At 38.9% G+C, this 24,836-nt stretch overlaps 1 protein-coding gene across 1 annotated transcript; it reads right to left on the bottom strand.

Annotated features, from left to right (window-relative positions):
- Positions 1-461: 461 nt before the first annotated feature.
- Positions 462-19,071, bottom strand: LOC126984536 (oocyte zinc finger protein XlCOF15-like). The gene is made up of 3 exons (XM_050838250.1): positions 18,853-19,071; positions 4,113-11,876; positions 462-2,908 (listed from the first exon to the last, which is right to left on the bottom strand). The coding sequence occupies exon 2, from the start codon at positions 10,223-10,225 to the stop codon at positions 9,665-9,667; it is 561 nt and encodes a 186-aa protein (XP_050694207.1). The 5' UTR covers positions 10,226-11,876; positions 18,853-19,071; the 3' UTR covers positions 462-2,908; positions 4,113-9,664.
- Between the last annotated feature and the right edge of the window lie 5,765 nt (positions 19,072-24,836).

Below are 24,836 nucleotides of genomic sequence, written 5' to 3'. Positions count from 1 at the left end.
TAAAAAATCCTTCGTTTCTTTGTATTAATTAGTCTTGCATACTTAAAAAATCCTTCATTTCTTTGTATTAATTGGTCTTGCATACTTAAAAAATCCTTCATTTCTTTGTATTAATTGGTCTTGCATACTTAAAAAATCCTTCGTTTCTTTGTATTAATTGGTCTTGCATACTTAAAAAATCCTTCATTTCTTTGTATTAATTGGTCTTGCATACTTAAAAAATCCTTCATTTCTTTGTATTAATTGGTCTTGCATACTTAAAAAATCCTTCATTTCTTTGTATTAATTGGTCTTGCATACTTAAAAAATCCTTCATTTCTTCATATTAATTGGTCTTGCATACTTAAAAAAATCCTTCATTTCTTTATATTAATTAGTCTTGGATACCTGAAAAAATCCTTCGCTTCTTTGTCACCTATAAACTTTTTCCTCTACCTCAAAAGTTCAACAAAAACACGACAGCAAAAGAAATTTTATTACGAAAAAAAAATAAAACAGCGACCACAGCTACTCTATACATACACCAACGCACGGCGCCGTAATGGTAAACAAAAGAGAAACACCAAAAAAGTCATGGAATATCAGCTTGATCGGCACGCTCGCTCCCTCCCTCCTCACCGTCACACACATTTACCCTGTTCAAACTAACCTGGCGAATAGGCTCCTCCCACTTCCTCTAATCCTTGCATCTCATTGGCCAGCCCACACAGAAGCCACGCCCCTGAATGTGATTGGTGGATGCTGGGGAAAGGTTAAAATCTCATTGGCTGTAAACTAACATTGCAAATTAAGCCCCTCCCCCTTCCCTATTTAGTGCATCTCATTGGCCAGTCCACACAGAAGCCACGCCCCTTATCCCAGTGTGGCTGCTTGTGATTGGTGGATGCTGGGGAAAGGTTAAATCTCACTGGTCTACCTTGGGCTGTTCACTAACATTGCAAATTAAGCTCCTCCCACTTCTGTATTCAGTGCATCTCATTGGCTAGTTCTAAAGGAAGCCACGCCCCTTGTCCAATCAGGTTGCATGTGATTGGTGGATGCTGGGAAAGGCTAAATCTAATTGGTCTACCTTGGACTGGAACCTAACATTGAAAATTAGCCCTTAACAGAATAATATACAGAATAATAAATAAACAGTACGACCACATTTATGTCAACAAAACTAACTCCTTGTAAAAAAATTAATGTAAATATCTTGCCCCAAAAATTAGTAAAATAAAAAATATATACAAACTAACATCCTTGCCAAAAAAAATCCAATGGGTGTAATACTGTAAAAAAAAGGGAGAAGTAAAAAATAAATAAATAAATAAATAAAAACAACCAGACTACTTCAAATACAAACTAACAATCTTGAGAAAAAAAAATGGGTGCAATAGTATATGAATCTCAGTGGTGGGCCAGGAGGGGAGGGGGTGGGGCCTATTTGCCAAGTTACCCTGAACCACATTACAATAAGTAAAAACAATAACCTTGCAAACAAAAAATGGGTGTGATAGTGTATAAATCTCAAAGGGGGCGGGGCCTATTTGCCAAGTTACCCTGAACTACATTACGTACAATAAATACAAACCAATAACCTTGAAAGCAAAAAATGGGTGTGATAGTATATAAATCTCATTGGTGGGCGGGGCATGAGAGGGGGCGGGGCCTATTTGCCAAGTTACCCTGAGCCACAATACAAGAGATAAGAACCAATAACTCATTTTTTACTCCTTTTCTCCATCATCTACATTCCTATTTCTCATATTTATCACTTTTTTTCATTATTTCTGTGTTGCATTTTCTCTTTCATGAAAACAAAATGGGACGTAATTGCAATCTCAGAGGTGGGCGGGGCATGAGAGGGGGCGGGGCCTATTCGCCAGGTTATCTAGAACAGGGCGTACATACTCGTCCCATCGTAAAAACTTAGACAGTACACCGTAACGAAACACACTTACTCCTCCTCCTTAACACTAGACGCTCCTCGACACACTACAACTAAGGCTGCCTTGGGGGGGGGGTGAAGGGGGGGAGGGGAGGATTTGCCGCCATGGACACAAGATGTACCCAATGCAGACCCCAGCCGTCACATGTTGCATCCGATGATTATGAGAGGGGGGGGGCAGGGGGGGGGGGGGGGTAAGCTTTCAGGGGTGACTTCAACAGCTCCCTAACATCTTACGGGACAAAGAAAACGTGAAAAACAGGCTGTGAACTGCGTACCGAAACCCTCTTTTTTTTTTTGTTGTTTTCTGTCTTTGCAAGTTGAGTTTTTTACATTAGGTTCTCTCTCACTCTCTCTCTCTCTTGGTTCCAATATATAGCTTATACAATACTCTATCCTTCACCTATTTATAAAGCATCACATAGACTCCATTAGAATTCTATGTCATCGCTAAGAGAGAATCAACGCTCCCTATCCGACAATTCAATCCCTTATCATAGCACATGCTGTCTCGTATATAAAACAAACGAAGGATCTCGGTTTCAGAGCATAGGTTTTTACATATATAACCATTCTCCGGCATACCGAAAAACATGGGTGCTAAGAATTTTGTGTTTTGGATTATAAGTTTTAGAGTACAATTCTTACATCCTATCCATACAGACCTGATTCCTGGCTCCATTAACTCATTTCCGGCCGACTAATTTATGTCTCGTAAGTCGCGTTAATTAATCTAGCACTAATCAAGACCATATTAAAGTTCGCTAGAGATGATTCAGCAGAGGTAGATTAGCTGATACTCCAGTCCACACACACACACACACACACACACATGCACACTCGGAGCTGAGGAAGTGAGTCGGGGGTATTGGCCAAGGGTGAGGGTAAAGGGTGGCTTGGCAGGGTCTGGTTTGGTCTGGTCTGGGCTTGTACAGGCTTGGTATGGTCCGTCCTCTCGACAGGGCTCCCACTTGTGACCTGTGGAAAAAAATGTAAATATGTAAATGGGAAAATATAATTGAAAATGCTAATTACAATGAATGGGACATGTTATTAATGAGTTAGTAAGTATTGAATAAATGTAAATGATGTAAATAAACAGAACGAGTGGTATATGTACTAAAAATAACATGTTTGCGTAGAGAGTGAAAGGAAATGAGTAGATTTAAAACAGGATGAAATTGAATATGCAAAAAATAAATGAAATAAAAAATAAAACAAATAATAAAATAAAATAAATTGAATAAAAAAATATTGATCTTTTTATTTTTTCAGGTTATAAACCAACTGCTTAACCCGTACAGTGTTTAGTACATATATATACTTACCTCTTAGGGAAGTGCTTAGTACATATTTACACGCAAGCTCTTTTGAGGCCTTATACGCCCATTATTTTTGTTTGTTTGTGTAATGTTATTCATTGACAGTAAAGAGGGATAATTTGACAAGTCTTCATATTTTTTAATAGATGTTTAAGGGCCTTTCTGTACATTTGTCCGCATTCCAACAAAAACCATTTTACAAGAAGGTAAGTTACTTTCTTCTAGGTAATTACGCCTTGATTCTATAATCAGTAAGGCATGTGGAATTGTAAAGATGGCACCGCTACAAACAATTACCTGTGCCACAATGGGCTGGGGCCGAGCATCAGGCCCCACTACGAAGGCCTACCAGCACCATAGGCGAAGACGTAAAAAAAATGAAAACTGATCGTCGGAAGCTTCATAGTATTATGCTAAGCTTTGAGAATTACACACGGCCTTGAAGCGAGTGGTGCTGCCTGATGTGCATCCAACCATTTTGTGTGTACTTACAATTCCTGTTTATTTTTTATTTTTTTGTGATGTAAAGAAGTATTTATACATTACTCACGCTTTAGGGTTGTGAGAAGTGTTTATAATGGAAAGAATATAAGCCCTAAACATTTCTAGGATAAATTTCCCTTTCCTGGTATGACATCGTTAGCTCTGAGACGGAGAAAAATAAGAGGACGAACACCACGGTTCCATTCCTCACATATAAATAATATATATATATATATCAAATGATTTTTTTTGTATATATTTTAAGAGGCAAATAAAAAAAATAAAAAATAGTGCACCCTGGCATGACCCCTAACTATGACAAAAGACAACAATGCACGGGTTAATCATGAAACAACAGCAACAACAACAATACTCACAACTGTCCACATCAAGGCGGCCAACTCGTACCATTCCCGTCTGGCCGTCATCTTCATCTCGGGTCATCGGAAGGTCAGCAGGAGGTCACTGGGATGTCACCTATCTTCTATTTTATCTCTCCATGGTTTATCACTAGTCTCCTTCCTTTTCCTCTTCCTCTTCTTCTTCTTCCTCTCTTAGTCAGTGTGTGCGAGAGTCTGTTTGTGAGTTAGTTCGTTTGTTTGTTTGATTTTTCTGCTTCGTTTCTGCGCCACTTTGTAATTCCAGTGTTTTTTTTCTTTTTTATTTCTCGTTTATCACATTTTTCTCCTATTTCCTTTTTCTTTTTTCCTTCTCCCGTTTTTCTTATTTTTTTCCGGTTTTGTTTTTTAATGTTTTCCTAATTAATTTCTCTCCTATTTTCTCTTTTTTTTTAATCTTGTTTCTATTTCTGGTATTTATCACTTTTTTCTGTTATTTCTTCCTTCTTTTTTTTTTCAACTTCATTTTAACATTCTCTCTCTCTCTCTCTCTCTCTCTCTCTCTCTCTCTCTCTCATCAGTGTGTACATATGTTTGTTTTTCTTTTCTTTCATTATAAAACTTCATTAACTTCTTTTCTTCCTCTCCGTTTTCTGTTCCTTCTATTTCCTATTCCACATATTTATCAAATTTTTCACTATCTCCATTTTCCTTTCCTTCTATTTCCTATTTCTCCTATTTGCTTATCTCTCCTTTATCCTATTTTCTCCCACTCCCCCATTCCATTTATCAAGGTCTGTGTATTTTCTTTCTTTTTTTCCTTTATTTTATTTCCAAGTTTATCATCGTTTTCTCATTTCCCTCCTTCGGTAACTAATCTATTTTATTGTTTGTTGTATTTCTGATGTTTATCACCTGTTATCCCTATTCCCTCGTTTACTAAGGTTTGTGTGTGTGATTTTTCTGGTTGATTTTACAGTTTATTGAATTTCTCCGTTTCTCTCCTTCGCTAAAATCTATTGTCATTTTTTTTTTAATTTACACTTATTTTTATTGTTTATTCTTTGTTTCCTTTCTTTATTTCACTTATTCTTATTCTTGTTTTTCTTTTTCCTTTTCTCAATTTCTTTTTTTTTCTGTGTTTCTCTCCTTCGTTAAAATTTATAGTCACATTTTTTTAATATTTACATTTATTTTTATTGTTTATTCTTTGCTTCCTTTCTTTATTTCTCTTATTCTTCTTCTTGTTTTTCTTTTCCTTTTCTCCACTTCTTTTTTTTTCTGTGTTTCTCTCCTTCGCTAAAATCTATTGTCATTTTTTTTTTTATTTACATTTATTTTTATTGTTTATTCTTTGCTTCCTTCCTTTATTTCACTAATTCTTATTTTTATTTTATTTTCCTCCACTTCTGTTTTTCTTTTACGATTCACATGACTTATTTTCTTCCATTTTTTCTTCTTCTTCCTCTTTTTCTTCTTTATTTTCCTAAACTGACCTTTTTCTTCTTTCATTCACATAACTTAAATTCCATCACTTTTTCTTCTTTCTCTTTTATTCTATTTCCTTCTTTCTTTATTTTCTTCTTCCTTTTCTTCACCAACTTCTTTTTTTCTTCTTCCATTCACATAACTTAATTTCAATCACTTTTTCTTCTTCTTCCTTTCTTTTCTTCTTCTTATTTTCCTCTTTCCTTCCTTTAACTTCCCTTTTTTCATCTCTCTCTCTCTCTCTCTCTCTCTCTCTCTCTCTCTCTCTCTCTCTCTCTCTCTCTCTCTCTCTCTCTCTCTTCATTTATCTTTTCCTCTCTCTCTCTTTCTCTTCCAATCATCACATTTTGCTAATCCACCTCTATTTACTTCTCCTCCTCCTCCTCTTCCTTTTTCTCTTCTTCTCCTTTTTCTCCATATTCAACTTTCTCTATTCACTTCTCCTCCTCCTCCTCCTCCTCCTCTAACTCTATACATATGTTTTTATCTACCCTTTCACCCACTAAGCCTTCCGTCATTTCCTCTATTCTTTCACCCACAATAAACGTCACAAACACAGGAGTTCCGTTTTCCTTCGATATGTCCATATTTTTTTTCTTCCACCGAGAGGCTCACGGCCCCTATAGTCTGTTTGTTTGTTTGTTTGTTTGTTTCCGTCTTCCTTGAGTGCTCTGAGGTATAGGGACGATAATCCGAGACGCGTTGAGATTCATTACATTTTCGACAGCACAAAAAATAATAATAATAATAATAATAATAATAATAATAATAAAAAGTTGAGGTGACGAGCGAGTGTTTTTTTTTTTTCCTTGTTTTTTTTTTGGGGTGTCTATGCAATTTTTTTTTCCTGGTCGTTTTTGTGTTTTTTTTGTTTTGTTTTCCTTAGCTAATATTTTCTTTTTTTCATTATTTTCCTAACTTGATTTCATGATTTCCGTCCTAATGTTTTTTCCTCATTTTCCTCACTTTTCTTCATTTTGCCGGTATATTTTCCTTCAATTTTCCTCTTTTTCTTACACCAATATATTTTCCTTCTTTTATTTTCTAACTAATTTTCTCCTTTTTCTTCTTTTCCTTGTCATTTTCTTCCTTTCAATCACTTTTTTTTTTAAGTTGACATTCTCTCTCTCTCTCTCTCTCTCTCTCTCTCTCTCTCTCTCTCTCTCTCTTGGTTTCCTCTTCCTCCTCTTCTTCTTCTTCTTCTTCCTTTTTATCTCTCTCTTCTATTTCCTTCTTCCTCTTTTTCTTCTCTTCCTCCTCATCAAATTCCTCTTCTTTTTCTTCATATTAAATTCCTCCTCCTCCTCCTCCTCCTCTTTTTCTTCTTCCTCTTCTTTAAAATTTCCTCTTCCTCTTCCTCCTCCTCTTCATTTCTCTCCTTATCAAGCTCCTCCTCTTCTCTCCTCTTCTTCTTCTTCTTCCTCTTCTTCCTCCCTCCTTCATATTGCATAATTTTACTCATCTATTCAATCAATTCATCCATTATTCTATTCATCAACTTGTGTATATGTTTGTTTGTCTGTTTGTTTGTTTGCGTTTTCTCAGCATCCAATCATCCATTTTGCCTTCGTTTCATCCGTGTGCCATCCAACCAACCTCAATGGATCGCTATGTCTATAATCCGCCACACACACACACACACACACACACACACACACACACACACACACACACACACAAACAAACTTAATTTTTTTTTTTACTTCTTCACAGACAAAACTTAACATTGCATATCTTTTGACTCTCACACACACACACACACACATACACACACACACACACACACACACACAAACTTAATTTTTTTTTTTACTTCTTCACAGACAAAACTTAACATTGCATATCTTTTGACTCACACACACACACACACACACACACACACACACATTTTTTTTCTTCCGTACACAAATGCAAAATTCCATACCATTTGCATTCACTCACACACACAAAAAAAAAATTCACTCACGAACGAATGCCGTATAACATAACACATTACCGATATCATTACGAACACACACACACGCACACACACTTTTTTTACTGCATATACGAACTCAGAACACATCACTTGCATTCACGCTTGACAAAAATTACCTGAACCGTGAATCCTGTTAGTCTTAATTAAGGGCCATCGCAACACATGACGATACATTATTATTATTATTATTACACACACACGCACGCACACACACACACACACATACACACACACATCCTCCTTCCATTTCCTCTTTGCATAACACTAGCATTCACAAACGAAAAAATTATCTCACCCACGAATGCAATTTCCGAACCGTACCGAGACATCACCTTACCATAAATTTCGCTACAATTACGCACGGCAGCGGCAGCAAGGGACCCCCAAGGCAAGAGGTGACAGCCAGACTACATCGGCAGGTCTACGCGGTGCACGGAAAATAAACAAAACATCGCCCTCGGTACAAAATGAGAGAACGGGAGGCTGCGATTGGCTGGTGGTGGAGGTTCGGCGCGTGATTTCGAACCAGTCACGCGCGAGCGAACCCAGATGTGGCGTGCGGCGGACCGTGGAGTGTGTGTGTGTGTGTGTGTGTGTGTGTGTGTGTGTGTGTGTGTGTGAGTGTGTGAGTGTGTTGAGACTGAGAAAGAGAGAAATACAAGGACTGAGAGAGGCATAGACAGAGAAATCGGAGGACTGAGAGACACATAGACAGAGAAATCGGAGGACTGAGAGAGACATAGACAGAGAAATCGGAGGACTGAGAGACATAGACAGAGAAATCGGAGGACTGGGAGAGACATAGACAGAGAAATCGGAGAACTGAGAGACATAGACAGAGAAATTGAACCCAGTCAAAGTGCGACAGAGAAAAACGAAAGTCCGGAAGGGAAACAGGGAAAGGAAAACCCATTAAAAAAGAGAGAGAGAAACAGAGGATTGCAAGAGAGAGAGCGAGAAAACAGACCCCCATAAGACACAGAAATGCAGCATGCGACGGACTGAGATAGAGAGAGAGAGAAAACAGAGGCCCATCAGAGATAGAGCGAGAGAAGCGGGATTGTAGAAGAGACAGAGAGAGAGAAACCCACAAAACGGAGAGAGATAGAGAGAGAGATGGAAGTTTAAGAGATATAAAATAGAAATTGAAAAACATGAGATAGAGAGAGAAATTTAAGAGAATGAGATAGAGAGAAATACAAATAAATAAATAAACATGGCAGAGAGAGAGAGAGAGAGAGAGAGAGAGAGAGGGAGAGAGAGAGAGAGAGTGTGACTGTAAAAAGAGAGATTGAGAGAGAGAAATTGGAGGAGTTTAAGAGACTGAGGCAGAGAGAAATCCAAGCTTTAAGATAGAGAGAAGAAGAAATATGAAACTGTTTGACTGAGAGAAAATGAGAGAGAATCTGACTGGAAAAGAGAGATTGAAAGAGAGAAATTGAAAGACTGTGAGAGATTGAGACAGAGAGAAATTGAAGGACTTTAAGAGACTGAGGCAGAGAGAGATCCAAGCAGTAAGATAGAGAGAGGAAGAAATATGAAACTGTTTGACCGAGAGAAAATGAGAGAGAGAAACTGACTGGAAAATAGAGATTGAAGGACTGTGAGAGATTGAGACAGAGATAACAGACAGCAAGAGTTCTGAAACCGTTCGACCGAGAGAAAACGAGAGAGAGAAACTGGCTGGAAAATAGAGATTGAAAGAGTGTGAGAGACTGAGACAGAGATAACAGACAGCAAGAGTTCTGAAACCGTTCGAGCGAGAGAAAATGAGAGAGAAACTGACTGGAAAATAGAGATTGAAAGAGTGTGAGAGACTGAGACAGAGATAACAGACAGCAAGAGTTCTGAAACCGTTCGAGCGAGAGAAAATGAGAGAGAAACTGACTGGAAAATAGAGATTGAAAGAGTGTGAGAGACTGAGACAGAGATAACAGACAGCAAGAGTTCCGAAACCGTTCGAGCGAGAGAAAACGAGCGAGCGAAAATTACCGTTAAAGCGAGACAGAACGACACAGACAGAGCGAGAGCGAGCGAGACAGACGCACCAGACGGGGCCGGCCAGCCCTCACACCACACCCGGATCCGACGGCCACATCCTCCTCCTCCTGGTCCGGGAACGCCGCTAACACTGGTACGCCTTCTCCCCAGAGTGAACCTTCATGTGTTTGTGTCGGCTGCCGCTGGTGGTGAAGCACTTGAGGCAGACCGAGCACTTGTACGGCTTCTCCCCGGTGTGGCTGCGGAGGTGGATGTTCAGCGTGTTCCGCCGCACGAAGAGCTTGGAGCACTCCGGGCACTGGTACGGTTTCTCGCCGGTGTGCGAGCGCATGTGGACCTTCAGCCCGTCTTTGGACACGAAGGACTTGACGCACTCCGGGCACTGGAATGGCTTCTCTTTGGTGTGTACGATGAAGTGCTTCTGGAGGCGATTACGGGTCGGGAAGGACTTCAGGCAGAGCGAGCATTGGTGTGGCCGTTCCCCAGTGTGGCTCCGCATGTGCAGCTTCAGACTGTGCTTATGGACGAAGCTCTTTGTGCATTCCGTACACTGAAACGGTTTGACCTTGGCATGGACCTTAAGGTGGCGGACGAGGAGGTACCTGGCACTGTGGCTCTTGTGGCATTCCGGGCAGGCGAACGGCTCATCCCGGCTCTCGTCGCTCCCCATGGCCATCCCCTCCATGTCCGTGTGTGCGTGGGTTTGACGCTGCGGGTTTAATTCCTCCGTCTGCGTCTGTTGGTCTGTGTGGTGGTGGTGGTAGTCCTGGCCGTAGATGAGGATGTGTGTGTTTGTTTGTGTGTTTGTGTGGGGGGTGGTGTGTGTGTGTGGAGGGGGGGGAGGTTGTTGGTTGTCTAAGGGGGGGTGGAGGGGTATTTGGGAGTCCAGGTTTGTTTATTTTTAAGGGAGGGCTTAGGTAAATATTATGACCCTCTCTCTCTCTCTCTCTCTCTCTCTCTCTCTCTCTCTCTCTCTCTCTCTCTCTCTCTCTCTCTCTCTCTCTCTCTCTCTCTCTCTCTCTCTTTAATATTTATCTTTCTCTTCCTTTTTTCTCTGTTTTTTCTTCTCTCTTCTTTCTTTGATTTTCTTGGTGTTTCTTTCTTCTTTCTTTCTTCTTTCCTTCCTTCTCTCTATCTTTTAATTTTCTTCCTTTTTCTCTCTTTTTTCTTTTTCTCTCTCTCCTCTTTCTCTCTCTCTCTCTCTCTTATCTTCTCTTCCTCTCTCTCTTTCTCTTGTTTTCTCTTTGTTTTAAGTTTCCTTTCTTCTTCTTCTTTTTCTTCTTTACTTCCTTCCTTCTTTTCCTTCCTTTCTCTTCCTTCGTTTTCTTCCACTTCCTCTTCTCTCTTCTTCTTCCTCTTCTTCTTCTTCTTTACTTGTGAGATTCAGGTCTATCAATTTCTTCCTCTTCCTCTTCTTCTTCCTCTTCTTTCCTTATTTCCTCTTCATTCACATTTCCTTCTTCCCCAATTCTTCTTTATCAATATTCAGAATTTCTCCTTTTCTTCTACTTTCTTTAATATTTTTCACTTTTCTTTCTTTTTCTTAATTTCTCTTCAAACAGATTTTTTTTTTTCCCAGATTTCCTTTCCCTAATCTTTCCCCATTTCTTTCTTCCTTTCTTTCTTGTTTCTTTCTCTTTCAAATTCTTCTTCAGACGAACAGATATTCCTTTCCTTCCTTCCTTTCCTTCCTTCCTTTCTTTCTTTCTTTGTTTCTCTTCCAAATTCTTCTTCAAACTAACACATATTCTTTTCCTTCCTTCCTTCCTTCCTTCCTTTCTTTCTTTCTTTCTTTCTTTCTTTCTCTCTCCCAAATTCTTCTTCAAACTAACCGAGATATCCCTTTCCTTCCTTCTCCTCTTTCTCCTCTTATTTCTTCCTCTTCCTCTTCCTCTTCACAATATATTCTTAGAGGTCTTAAAACAACATAACCTTTTCTCTTAACACATACCAAGAACAGGACCAGGACAACACCCTTTCGCAAACACACAAACACACGCACAAACTATCGTCACACCATCGCTTCCTTACCGAGACCCCAAACAAACACACACACACAAACGGACGCACAAACAGCAGCTCCTCGCCACGAACTTGTACGAGCGATGCCGATGTTGACGTCGTAGAAAGGTGCGTCCCCTCGGTGATGTCTGGTCTGGGGTGCGTCGGTGGTGGTGGTGGTGGGGGGGGGATGCGCTTGAGGGGGTGGGGGTCGGTCTTGGGGTAGTGTGCCAGTTGTTGTTGTTGTTGTTGTCGGCAGCCCTGTTGTTTTTTTCCTTCCTCCTCTCTCTCTCTCTTTCTCTCTCTCTCTCCCTCTCGTCGCCTCTCGGTTCAGTCTGAAAGATAAGGGCTTGATTAGGTTATTTTACTTATTTGTTATTTCCCGTTTTCCCCGTTTCATTTTCCCCATTTTCCCTGTTTTCCATTTCATTTTTTCCCATTTTCCCAATTTCCCTATTTTCCCATGTGTCACTTTCCCCAATTACTGCACTTTCCCCAATTTCCACTCTTAACTTTCCCCAATTTCCACTCTTCACTTTCCCCAATTTCCACTCTTAACTTTCCCCAATTTCCACTCTTAACTTTCCCCAATTTCCACTCTTAACTTTCCCCAATTTCCACTCTTAACTTTCCCCAATTTCCACTCTTCACTTTCCCCAATTTCCACTTTTAACTTTCCCCAATTTCCACTCTTAACTTTCCCCAATTTCCACTCTTAACTTTCCCCAATTTCCACTCTTCACTTTCCCCAATTTCCCAATTTCACTTTCCTAGCTTCATGCCTTACTCTCCGAAGTTTCCATGTTTCACTTTCCCCAGATCACCTTCCCTTTTCTTGTTTCACTTTCACTTTCCCCAATTTCCCCATTTCACTTTCCCCAGGTTTCCCCAGGTACAGAATTCACACACACACACACACACACACACACACACACACACACACACACAGAAAAACACTTACATATATATACGTATACAAAAAAAAAAGAGGAGGAGGAGGAGGAGGAGAAGGGAACTGACTTCTAAAATGGTGGAGGGAAGAGAGGGAATGGAGGAGGAGGAGGAGGAGGAGGGAATATGCTGGTAGCTGGGTGGTGATGATGGTGGTGGAGGTGGTGGTGGTGGAGGAGGTGGTTGGGAATAAGGAAATATGAGCCTTGTAAATATATCTTCCACAAGGAGTAAAATACATAAAAGGAAGCAGAAAATAAAAGAAAATAAAGAATAAATAAAGGAAGAAGGAAGAGAATGGGAGAAGGAAAAACAGAGGAGGATAAAAGTAGAGATAGGAAAAAAAAGTAAAGAAAGAGAGAGAGAGAGAGAGAAAGGGAAGAAGAAGAAGAAGAAGAAGGAGGAGAAGAGAGAATAGGGAAAATGAGAGAAAACTAGAAAACAGAAAATGGGGAATAAAGGAAAATGGGGAAAATAGGAAACTGAGGAAATAGGGAGGGAAGAAGGAAAGGAAAAATAGGGAATGGAGAAAAAAAATGGGAATTGAGGAAAAGAAGATGAAAAAAGAAAAAAATAGGAAGAAATTGGGAAGGAAGAAGAAAATTAGGGAATGGAGAGAAAAACAGAAAAAATAAAAATGGGAATTGAGGAAAAGAAGAAGAGGGAGAAAGGAAGAAATAGGAAGGAAAATTGGCAGATAGGAAAATAGTAAGAAATAGGGAAGGAAGGAGAGGAAAAATAGGGAATGGAGAGAAAAACAGAAAAAATAAAAATGGGACTTGAGGAAAAGAAGAAGAGGGAGAGAGAAAGGAAGAAATAGGAAGGAAAATTGGTAGATAGGAAAATAGGAAGAAATAGGGAAGGAAGGAGGAAAAATAGGGAACGGAGAGAAAAACAGAAAAAATAAAAATGGGACTTGAGGAAAAGAAGAAGAGGGAGAGAGAAAGGAAGAAATAGGAAGGAAAATTAGCAGATAGGAAAATAGGAAGAAATAGGGAAGGAAGGAGGAAAAATAGGGAATGGAGAGAAAACAAAAAAATAAAAAAAATAAAAAACAGGAATTGAGGAAAAGAAGAAGAGGGAGAGAGAAAGGAAGAAATAGGAAGGAAAATTGGTAGATAGGAAAATAGGAAGAAATAGGGAGGGAAGGAGGAAGAGAAGAATAGGGAATGGAGAAAACAAAACAAATAAAAAGAGAATTAAGGAAAAGAAGAAGAGAAAGAGAAAGGAAGAAATAGGAAGAAAACAATGGGAAAATAGGAAAATAGCAAAAATAGGGAAGGGAAAAAATAAATAATGGAGAAAGGAAAGACAAGAAAATTGATGATGAGGAGAGAAAAGAAAGAAAATAAGATAAAAGAAAATGAGGAGGGGAAAAAATAGGAGAAATTGGAAGTGGAGAAAGAAAAAAATAGGGAGGGTGGAAAGAGAAATAGGAACACATACTAATGATCTTCAAAGGCAAAATAGGGAACAACTTACGGCACAAAATAAAAAAGAATGACCTCACTTTGTTGTATAGAAAGTCTCATTAGTCAAGACCTATAGTGACTGTTTGGGGTTTTGTTAGGTTAGGTTAGGTTAGGTTCACTTAGGGTATAAATCAACAAAGAATGACCTCACTTTGTTGTATAGAAAGTCTCATTAGTCAAGACCTATAGTGACTGTTTGGGGTTTTGTTAGGTTAGGTTAGGTTAGGTTCACTTATGGTATAAATCAACAAAGAATGACCTCACTTTGTTGTATAGAAAGTCTCATTAGTCAAGACCTATAGTGACTGTTTGGGGTTTTGTTAGGTTAGGTTAGGTTAGGGTATAAATCAACAAAGAATGACCTCACTTTGTTGTATAGAAAGTCTCATTAGTCAAGACCTATAGTGACTGTTTGGGGTTTTGTTAGGTTAGGTTAGGTTAGGGTATAAATCAACAAAGAATGACCTCACTTTGTTGTATAGAAAGTCTCATTAGTCAAGACCTATACTGACTGTTTGGGGTTTTGTTAGGTTAGGTTAGGTTAGGTCAGGTTCACTTATGGTATAAATCAACAAAGAACGACCTCACTTTCTTGTATAGAAAGTCTCATTAGTCAAGACCTATAGTGACTGTTCGGGGTTTTGTTAGGTTAGGTTAGGTTAGGTTCACTTAGGGTATAAATCAACAAGGAATGACCTCACTTTGTTGTATAGAAAGTCTCATTAGTCAAGACCTATAGTGACTGTTTGGGGTTTTGTTAGGTTAGGTTAGGTTAGGTTCACTTATGGTATAAATCAACAAAGAATGACCTCACTTTGTTGTATAGAAAGTCTCATTAGTCAAGACCTATAGTGACTGTTTGGGGTTTTGTTAGGTTAGGTTAGGTTAGGTTCACTTATGGTATAAATCAACAAGGAACGACCTCACTTTTGTATAGAAAGTCTCATTAGTCAAGACCTATAGTGACTGTTTGGGGTTTTGTTAGGTTAGGTTAGGTTAGGTTCACTTATGGTACAAATCAACAAGGAATGACCTCACTTTGTTGTATAGAAAGTCTCATTAGTAAGGAAGCATATATGAATTTTCTGAGTCAAGACCTATAGTGACTGTTTGGGGTTTTGTTAGGTTAGGTTAGGTTAAGTTTAGGGTATCTTCAAACACATGATAGCCAGCACCTTATGGCAGAAATCAACAAAGAATGACCTCACTTTGTTGTATAGAAAGTCTCATTAATAAGGAAGCATGTATGAATTTTCTGAGTCAAGACCTATAGTGACTGTTTTGGGATATGTTAGGTTAAGTTTAGGGTATCTTCAAACACATGATAGCCAGCACCTTATGGTATAAATCAACAAAGAATGACCTCACTTTGTTGAATAGAAAGTCTCATTAATAAGGAAGCATATATGAATTTTCTGAGTCAAGACCTATAGTGAATGTTTGGGGTTTTGTTAGGTTAAGTTTAGGGTATCTTCAAACACATGATAGCCAGCACCTTATGGTATAAATCAACAAAGAATGACCTCACTTTGTTGCATAGAAAGTCTCATTAATAAGGAAGCATATATGAATTTTCTGAGTCAGGACCTATAGTGACTGTTTGGGGTTTTGTTAGGTTAAGTTTAGGGTATCTTCAAACACATGATAGCCAGCACCTTATGGTATAAATCAACAAAGAATGACCTCACTTTGTTGAATAGAAAGTCTCATTAATAAGGAAGCATATATGAATTTTCTGAGTCAAGACCTATAGTGAATGTTTGGGGTTTTGTTAGGTTAAGTTTAGGGTATCTTCAAACACATGATAGCCAGCACCTTATGGTATAAATCAACAAAGAATGACCTCACTTTGTTGTATAGAAAGTCTCATTAACAAGGAAGCATGTATGAATTTTCTGAGTCAAGACCTACAGTGACTGTTTGGGGTTTTGTTAGGTTAAGTTAGGTTAAGTTTAAGGTATCTTCAAACACATGATAGTCAGCACCTTATGGTATAAATCAACAAAGAATGACCTCACTTTGTTGTATAGAGTCTCATTAGTAAGGAAGCATATATGAATTTTCTAAGTCCAGATCTATAATGACTGTTTTGGGATATGTTAGGTTAAGTTTAGGGTATCTTCAAACACATGATAGCCAGCACCTTATGGTATAAATCAACAAAGAATGACCTCACTTTGTTGCATAGAAAGTTTCATTAATAAGGAAGCATATATGAATTTTCTGAGTCAAGACCTATCGTGACTGTTTGGGGTTTTGTTAGGTTAAGTTTAGGGTATCTTCAAACACATGATAGCCAGCACCTTTTGGTATAAATCAACAAAGAATGACCTCACTTTGTTGCATAGAAAGTCTCATTAATAAGGAAGCATATATGAATTTTCTGAGTCAAGACCTATAGTGAATGTTTGGGGTTTTGTTAGGTTAAGTTAGGTTAAGTTTAGGGTATCTTCAAACACATGATAGCCAGCACCTTATGGTATAAATCAACAAAGAATGACCTCACTTTGTTGCATAGAAAGTCTCATTAGTAAGGAAGCATATATGAATTTTCTGAGTCAAGATTTATAGTGACTGTTTTGGGATATGTTAGGTTAAGTTTAGGGTATCTTCAAACACATGATAGCCAGCACCTTATGGTATAAATCAACAAAGAATGACCTCACTTTGCTGTATAGAAAGCCTCATTAGTAAGGAAGCATATATGAATTTTCTGAGTCAAGACGTATAGTGACTGTTTGGGGTTTTGTTAGGTTAAGTTAGGTTAAGTTTAGGGTATCTTCAAACACATGATAGCCAGCACCTTATGGTATAAATCAACAAAGAATCATCTCATTTTGTTGCATAGAAAGTCTCATTAATAAGGAAGCATATATGAATTTTCTGAGTCAAGACCTCTAGCGACAGTTTGGGGTTTTGTTAGGTTAAGTCAGGTCAACCAGAGGGCGGCACGAGCCTTGATGGGCGTCACTCAACCAATCCTGCCTGCATCACCACCGGGCTCAGGAACATTCACAAACAGCTCCATAAAACTAAAGCCTGAGGGGGCGACAATAACCTCAGGAACGAAAAAAAATCCAAAACACGCCATAGACAAACTTGTATATTTTTCTCGCACAGAGGGGCCTTTAAGAAACATGGTCCCCGCAGCTACCAAGTTAACATGCCCCCCTCTGCCCATTTCACATGTCCAAACCATCTCAATCTTCTCTGCCTCAATTTAACCCGGTAGCAGCGACGGGCCAAATTTGTGGCTTTACCGTGTAGCAGCGACGGGCCAAATTTGTGGCTCTACCATGTACCAGCTATGGGCCAAATTTGTGGCTTTACCGTGTAGCAGCGACGGGCCAAATTTGTGGCTTTACCGTGTAGCAGCGAGGCCAAATTTAGGCTTTATTACTGTAGCAGTGACGGGCCAAATTTGTGGCTTTACCCTGTAGCAGTGACGGGCCAAATTTGTGGCTTTACCGTGTACCAGCGACGGGCCAAATTTGTGCCATGATATAAACCCCCCAAAATAGATGATGCATAAACTGATCACAAATACTTTGATATATATTATGAAATGGTTTGTGTGAGTGATGATTTTTTTCTCATTTTTCTCGCTTAGAGGGACCATTAAGAAACATGGTCCCCTCTGCCCTTTTCACACGTCTAAACAATCTCGATCTTCTCTGCCTCAATTTAACGGAAAGGTCCTCAACCCCGCACACCTTCGCCACTCACTGCCTGACCTTCCATCCTGCCACCTCACCCCTGCCATGTATCTCAGCGTCCTGCGATCACGACTCCACAGAACATCCATCCGTCTGTTCGTCAATCCCCATAGACAAACTTGTGCCTATTTCTTATTAGATTATGTTATGTTGTTTGATGAGTTTGGATAGGCTGATGCATAGGTGGGTGAGACCTTTCGTTTCTTTACATAACGGTTCAGCCTAGCATGGCTCATAGGGGAAGGTTATCCAGGTAAGAAATTCCCAAAGTTCCCGAAAATTCCCGAGCGCAGTTTCCCAGTTAAAGTCCCGGGAATCTTACGACTAAACCAAACTATATCTATCCTAACGTGACCTGACCTGACCTGACCTGAGTGCTAAAATATAATATGTTAGACTGCGCTCATTAACATTATTATTTGGAGGTTTTAATAGAGAAATGAAATACAACTTAACATCAATGAATTACCCAAGACGTAGAAAAACAAATTAATAGAAAATAAGAAGAATAGGAAATAGAAATAGGGAGAAGCAAACAGAAAATAGAAATAGGAAAAAGCGAATAGGGAAATAATGAGAAAAGAAGATGAAAGAAGAGAGGAAAGAGGAAAGGAAAAACAGATAATGAAGAAAAGAGAGAGAGAGAGAGAGAGAGAGAGAGAGAGAGAGAGAGAGAGAGAGAGAGAGAGTGATAAGAAAGAAAGAGAAAGGAATAAGAGGAGAGAGAGAGAGAGAGAGAGAGAGAGAGAGAGAGAGAGAGAGAGAGAGAGAGAGAGAGAGAGAGAGAGAGAGAGAGAGAGAGAGAGAGAGTGAAATAGAGAGAGAGATTGAGAGAGAGAGAGAGAGAGAGAGAGAGAGAGAGAGAGAGAGAGAGAGAGAGAGAGAGAGAGAGAGAGAGAGAGAGAGAGAGAGAGAGAGAGAGAGAGAGAGAGAGAGAGAGAGAGAGAGAGAGAGAGAGAGAGAGAGAGAAGGAAGAAATGAGAGAGAGAGAGAGAGAGAGAGAGAGAGAGAGAGAGAGAGAGAGAGAGAGAGAGAGAGAGAGAGAGAGAGGACAAGACAGAGAAAGAGAGAAATCGAATAAAATAAACAAGACAAGAGAAGACAAAACAAGGAAAAAAAACAATAAAAACAAAATATCCAAAAAATCACAAAAACAAGACAAAAATTCATACCCTTCACAGACGTCTCACAAAATCCCTCTTCCTAGGCCTATTTTTCCTCCTCTCTCCTCCTCTTGGCACCATTAGGGCGGCCCTGGCACTGAGGACACCATAGGAACACTTAATGGCCCTAATGGTGGTCTAATAGAGGCAATGGAGGCGATAATTAGAAGGAAAGTCGAAGGAAGCTTGAGACCAAAACATTAATGGTGGTCGACGAGTTCGGCTTCGGCGCCATTTTCTCTGGTTTTGGGTGATTTATTCGGTTATTTATGCTTTTATCTGTCTTTATTATCCTTATTCTCTATCTTCATTATCTTATTTATCTTTATACCAATTAGTTATCTTATTTGCATCACATTTAGTTCGGTTTCGGCGCCGTTTTCTCTGGTTTTGGGTGATTTATTCGGTTATTTATGCTTTTATCTGTCTTTATTATCCTTATTCTCTATCTTCATTATCTTATTTATCTTTGTACTAATTATTTATGTTATTTGCATCTCATTCTGTTCGGTTTCGGCGCCGTTTTCTCTGGTTTTGGGTGATTTATTCGGTTATTTATGCTTGCATCTGTCTTTATTATCCTTATCCTCTATATCCATTATCTTGTTTATCTTTATACTTGTTATTTCTCTAGGATCTATTATATTTTATTCGGTTTCGGCGCCTTTTTCTTTGGTTTTGGGTGATTTATTCGGTTATTTCTCGATTTATCTATCTTTATCTCCTCCATTTTCTATCTCCATTATCTTATTTATCTTTGTACTAATTATTTATGTTATTTGCATCTCATTCTGTTCGGTTTCGGCGCCATTTTCTCTGGTTTTGGGTGATTTATTCGGTCATTTATGCTTGTATCTATCTTTCTCTCCTCTATTTTCTATCTCCATTATCTTATTTATCTTTATGCTAATTATTTATCTTAATTGTATCTCATTCTGTTCGGTTTCGGCGCCATTTATTCTGGTTTTGGGTGATTTATTCGGTCATTTTCCTCTAGTTTCTATCTCCATTATCTTATTTATCTTTATATTAATTATTTATCTTATTTGCAGCTCATTCTGTTCGGTTTCGGCGCCATATTCTCTGGTTTTCGGTGATTTATTCGGTTATTTCTCCGTTTATCTATCTTTATCTCCTCTATTTTCTATCTCCATTATCTTATTTATCTTTATACTAATTATTTATCTTATTTGCAGCTCATTTAGTTCGGTTTCGGCGCCATGTTCTCTGGGGCCGTATACACAAATATTCTAAGAATAATACTAAGCCTTGCACTTAACAACTTTTAGCTAAGCATAGGCCCTTAAGTATTACTTAGAATTCCCCTTAGCGGACTCTAAGCTAAGTATTTTTTGAGCAAAATACCGGTATGAAGTGCATCGCATAGCAAAACGACAACTTGCAAAAGCATTGTATATAGCTACCACAGTGCATATTATGCAAAGATGAAATAGCTATAATGAATTCAACACGTTATCTATCCGTACACAAAAGCTTGTTTGGAAACAATAGACACATCAATGGAGTAAATGATCGACATAAACGAGCCTTCTTCTTCTTCCTCTTGTGGTCTTTATTGCCTATGATCGTTATAAAGGTGCATCTTTTCATGTTTCCGGTGTACCTCCACTATTCTTTTATGTGTTTTGGTAAAATATGTATATTACTGCCCTGACGTCGTCTCCTCAGCCGCCGGTGACAACAAAGGCGTATCACACGGAATTACCAAATAATAAAAGTAAACAAGTCAAAAACAAACTAAATCTAACCAGACCTGCCCAAACCTAACTATACCTAGCCTATGACCAACCTAACCTGACCCCTCTACCGCCAAAATGCAATGTGCTAAGATGCGTTAATTCACACTCCTCAATAGTTTGAAGTTTCTTCAATATTCAAGCTGTTTGTCACTGTACTGTATTCAGAGACCAACATACAGCACATAATGCATTAGCCTCACGTGAGATGGTTACCATAATTTCAGACTCGTGTGTTCAGTGACTTTCTTGTTTATTTATTTTGATATATATCAACTTTCAGTCAGGTTACTCTGGTATATCTTTGCCTCAGTGGGTCAAGGCACACAATCATTAGTACTATTATAAAATGTTCTAATGTTTCCCGAGCTTCTACACCTATCTGATGTACTATAGATAGGTGTAGGTACTTCTCCATGCACAGAGGCCACTATTCTCAACTATCTTTGACAGGTCTCCCATTCACATTGTTTCACTCTGCTCCAGTGTCATCATATGCTTTCCCTCTCTGTATATTTCCTTTTTCCAAGGGGGATTGTCTTGAATTTCCAGTGTTATATTAATTTGGCCCACCAGTGTTCACTCATTTCCTCTCTTTGAAACTCAGCTTCCCCTTTGTTAACCTTTCTCAGAAGCTTCACCCTATTTCCCCTGAGAGCATGCGAACACTATCATGCCAACTGGTCTTGAATGACTTCTAATCTCCCGACATCTTAAGTCTTAGTTTTGCTGACCCATACAAGATAGCTGTGGGGTTACTACTTTCCCCATCCAAAAGCAACTTCCATATTCATACTGGCTAATTTCCCTTCTACCACTGATGTTAACACCGCTATTTTCCTTACCTTGGCTTCATTCAGTTTTCTTTGTGCTTTCTCCTATGGCCTCCTTGCTTATCTCAAATACTAAATAACCATGTGTTTCTATTACCTCTAAGATATTGTTTCCCAGCACCCGCTGTCCTACTGCTGGTGTGAATTTCCATTATTATGTTTAAAGATAAGTTTCCATTCCATACCAAAGTCATTTAGGATCAGGCAAAATCCTTCCACTAATACTACATCATCTGCATAACCTAGGCAAAGCAATACAACTTCTGATGTGTGGGGCTTTATTACTTTTGCCTATATCCACATATACACATGGAGGAGGGGGAATGATTATGAGCAGAAAGGATTGATTGATTATGTGGCAGTAGATGGAAGACTGAGAAAGGATATCTGTGACGCGAAGGTAGTAAGCGGGATGTTCGATGGCTCTGACCATCTTGCAAAAGTGGGCGTTTGAAAAGAAAGGTGAAGTAAAAAAGGAGATACTGAAGATAGAAAAGTTACAGGAAAAAAGAAATAAAAGATGAGTATAACATGAAATGGCAGAGGCCTTAAGTGAAAAATGGGAAAGTGTGAAAGATAGTACAGATACTGAAAAAGTTTTTAGAACATTTAAAGAAGTAGTGTTAACTACAACAAAAAAGTGGTAGGAATGAAAGTGGTGAGAGATGGAAAAAGAAAAGGAAATTCATGGTGGACAGAAGAGATAAGGAGGATAGTAAAAGAGAAAAGGGAACTTTTTTAAGAAAACTTAATGGACTTTGAAAAAGCTTATGACAGATTCGATTGGATTGCATTGTGGGATGTTTTAAAGATTTATGGTGTGGGAGGAAAACTGCTTAGTGCAATAAAGTCTTTCTATGAGGGTGCATCTGCATGTGTCAAAATTGGTGGAGAAACAAGTGAACATTTTGAGATAAAGGTGGGATTAGGGCAGGGGCGTGTCATGTCACCATGGTTGTTCAATATTTATATGGATGGTGTCATGAGAGAAATAAAGGGCAAAGTTGGAGTAAAAATGTACGCTGAGGGAAGGCAGTGGGTGCTGAATTCAATCCTGTTTACTGATGACACAGTGCTCATTGCAGAAAATGAAAGTGACTTACAAAACTTGGTCAGTGATTTTCATAGCGTCTGTAAAAGGAGAAAGCTGAAAGTAAATGTCAACAAAAGTAAAGTGATGGTTTGTGAGGGGAGTAGAAGTGAAGTTGTAGATTTTGTATGCCCATATAGAGTGGGAACTGAATGTGAAAAAGAATGCAAAATAATTCTGAATGGTGAAGAAATGGAGGAGGTCAATGAGTTTAAGTACCCTGGATCAGTTATCAGTTGAAAATACAATAATAGTACCAACCTCACATATGCAAGTGAAACATGGGCCTTGAATGAAAGTCAGAGGTCTAGAGTGCAGGCAGTGGAAATGAGTTATTTGAGGAGTGCTTGTGGTGTGAGTAGAATGGATGGAATAAGTAATGAAAGTGTGTATGAGCGTTTTGGAATGTGTCACGGGGGTGAAGGAATAAGGACTTTAAAGTGGTTTGGCCACATGGAGCAAATGGAGGAGAGTAAGATGACCAGAAGGGTGTATGTGAGATTGAGGGAGGGAATGTTAGAGGACGACCTCCAGTGAAATGGAGAGATAGGGTGCAGAGTACGTTAGGGAGAAGGATGAGAGATCCTTGAGAAACTTTGAGCAGGCAAGGAGGAGTGTCCGGATAGAGAAAGATGGAAACTTGCCGTGGCCATCCCCTGGTGGGAGCTCCTAAGAGCAGGCATTGATGGGATGATGATGATGAGTGAATTGAGAGGAATCACAGAAATGTTGAAGTGTGGAGATGAAGTTACTATATGAATGGTCAAGATATGTGAAGTGGCCTGGGAAGGGGGAGGTCCCAGCAGACTTGACAAAGCCATCATGGTCCCAGTTTACAAGGGAAGGGCAGGAGAGGGAAGTGGAGTTGTAGGGGTATAAGTCTGCTGAGTGTAGGCTACCTGGAAAGGTATATGGAAAAGTCCTAATTGAGACTGCAAAGACTTACAGAAGAGAAAATCAGTGAAGAACAAGGAGACTTTAGGAAGGGAAGAGGATGTGTGGATCAGATATTTTCCTTCAGTATGGTGTTTTATTAGAAAAATATTAGCAAAGGAAAAAATACTATGCTGCCTTCATGGATCTAGTTATTCTAAAGAAAGTTTATGACAGAGTCGATTATTGGCATTGTGGGACGCCTTAAAGATATATATGTCATCATGGTTGTTCAATATTTATATGGATGGTGTTATGAGAAATGAAGGGCAAAGTTGGGGAAATTGAAGTAAAATGTATGCTGAGGGAGGAGGAAGTGGTGATGAATTCAATCTTATTTGCTGATGACACGGTGCTCAATGCAGAAAATGAAAGTGACTTACAAAATTTGGTCAGTGTTTTTGATAGTGTCTGTAAAAGGAGAAAGTTGAAAGTAAATGTCAACAAAGGTAAAGTGATGGTTTGTGAGCGGAGTAGAAGGGAGGTTGTAGAGTTTGTATGCCCATATAGAGTGGGCATTGAATGTGAAACAGAATGCCAAATAATTTTGAATGGTGAAGAAATGGAGGAGGTTAACGAGTTTAAGTACCTTGGATCAGTTATGTGTAAGCATGGTGGTACAGAAGAAGAGAAAAGAGAAAGGGCATTGCAAGGATTGACTGATTGGAGGAGAAGCTGCGGATCCATCTCTGGCATGCCATCTCATTGTTGGGGGCTGAATTTCTCCATGGCATGGACTGGACCTCTGCCGGACAGCTGGAGAAAGCTGCCATGGCACAAACCCGACTGATGGAGACAACTGATTTCTTCTTCCACATCATGTTTGGCCCTGAAATATGAGTACAAGTTCAAATAAACAACATATAGTATATATATATATATATATATATATATATATATATATATATATATATATATATATATATATATATATATATATATATATATATATATATATATTAATTGGGAATTTTTTCTTGATTAGTGTACTATACTAAAAGAGGTTAACCTGGTAGCTGCAGGGATCATGTTTCTAAAGGCCCTCCGAGCGTAGAAGAATGAGAAAAATCATCACTCACGCAAACCATTTCATAATATATATCAACACATTTGTGATCAGTTTATGCATCATCTATTTTTGGGGTTTATATCGTGACAAAATGTGGCCCATCGCTGGTACACGGTAAAGCCACAAATTTGGCCTGTTGCTGCTACCAGGTTGTTGGACTATGAATGGACAGATGTTGTTTTAAGAGCATCTGAAATAAACTTATGGGACTGATATATGATAATTAAATCTGTGATATTTATTAAGATGTGTCCAGTGATTTAATTGGCAAAGAATTGCAAAACACAAGCTAAGAAAATAAAAGTACTGAA

Source organism: Eriocheir sinensis, chromosome 57 (assembly GCF_024679095.1).
Source record: "Eriocheir sinensis breed Jianghai 21 chromosome 57, ASM2467909v1, whole genome shotgun sequence".
Classification (NCBI taxonomy): domain Eukaryota; kingdom Metazoa; phylum Arthropoda; class Malacostraca; order Decapoda; family Varunidae; genus Eriocheir; species Eriocheir sinensis.
The sequence above is the reverse complement of the archived record's forward strand: the minus strand, read 5'-3'. Positions and strand labels throughout refer to the sequence as shown.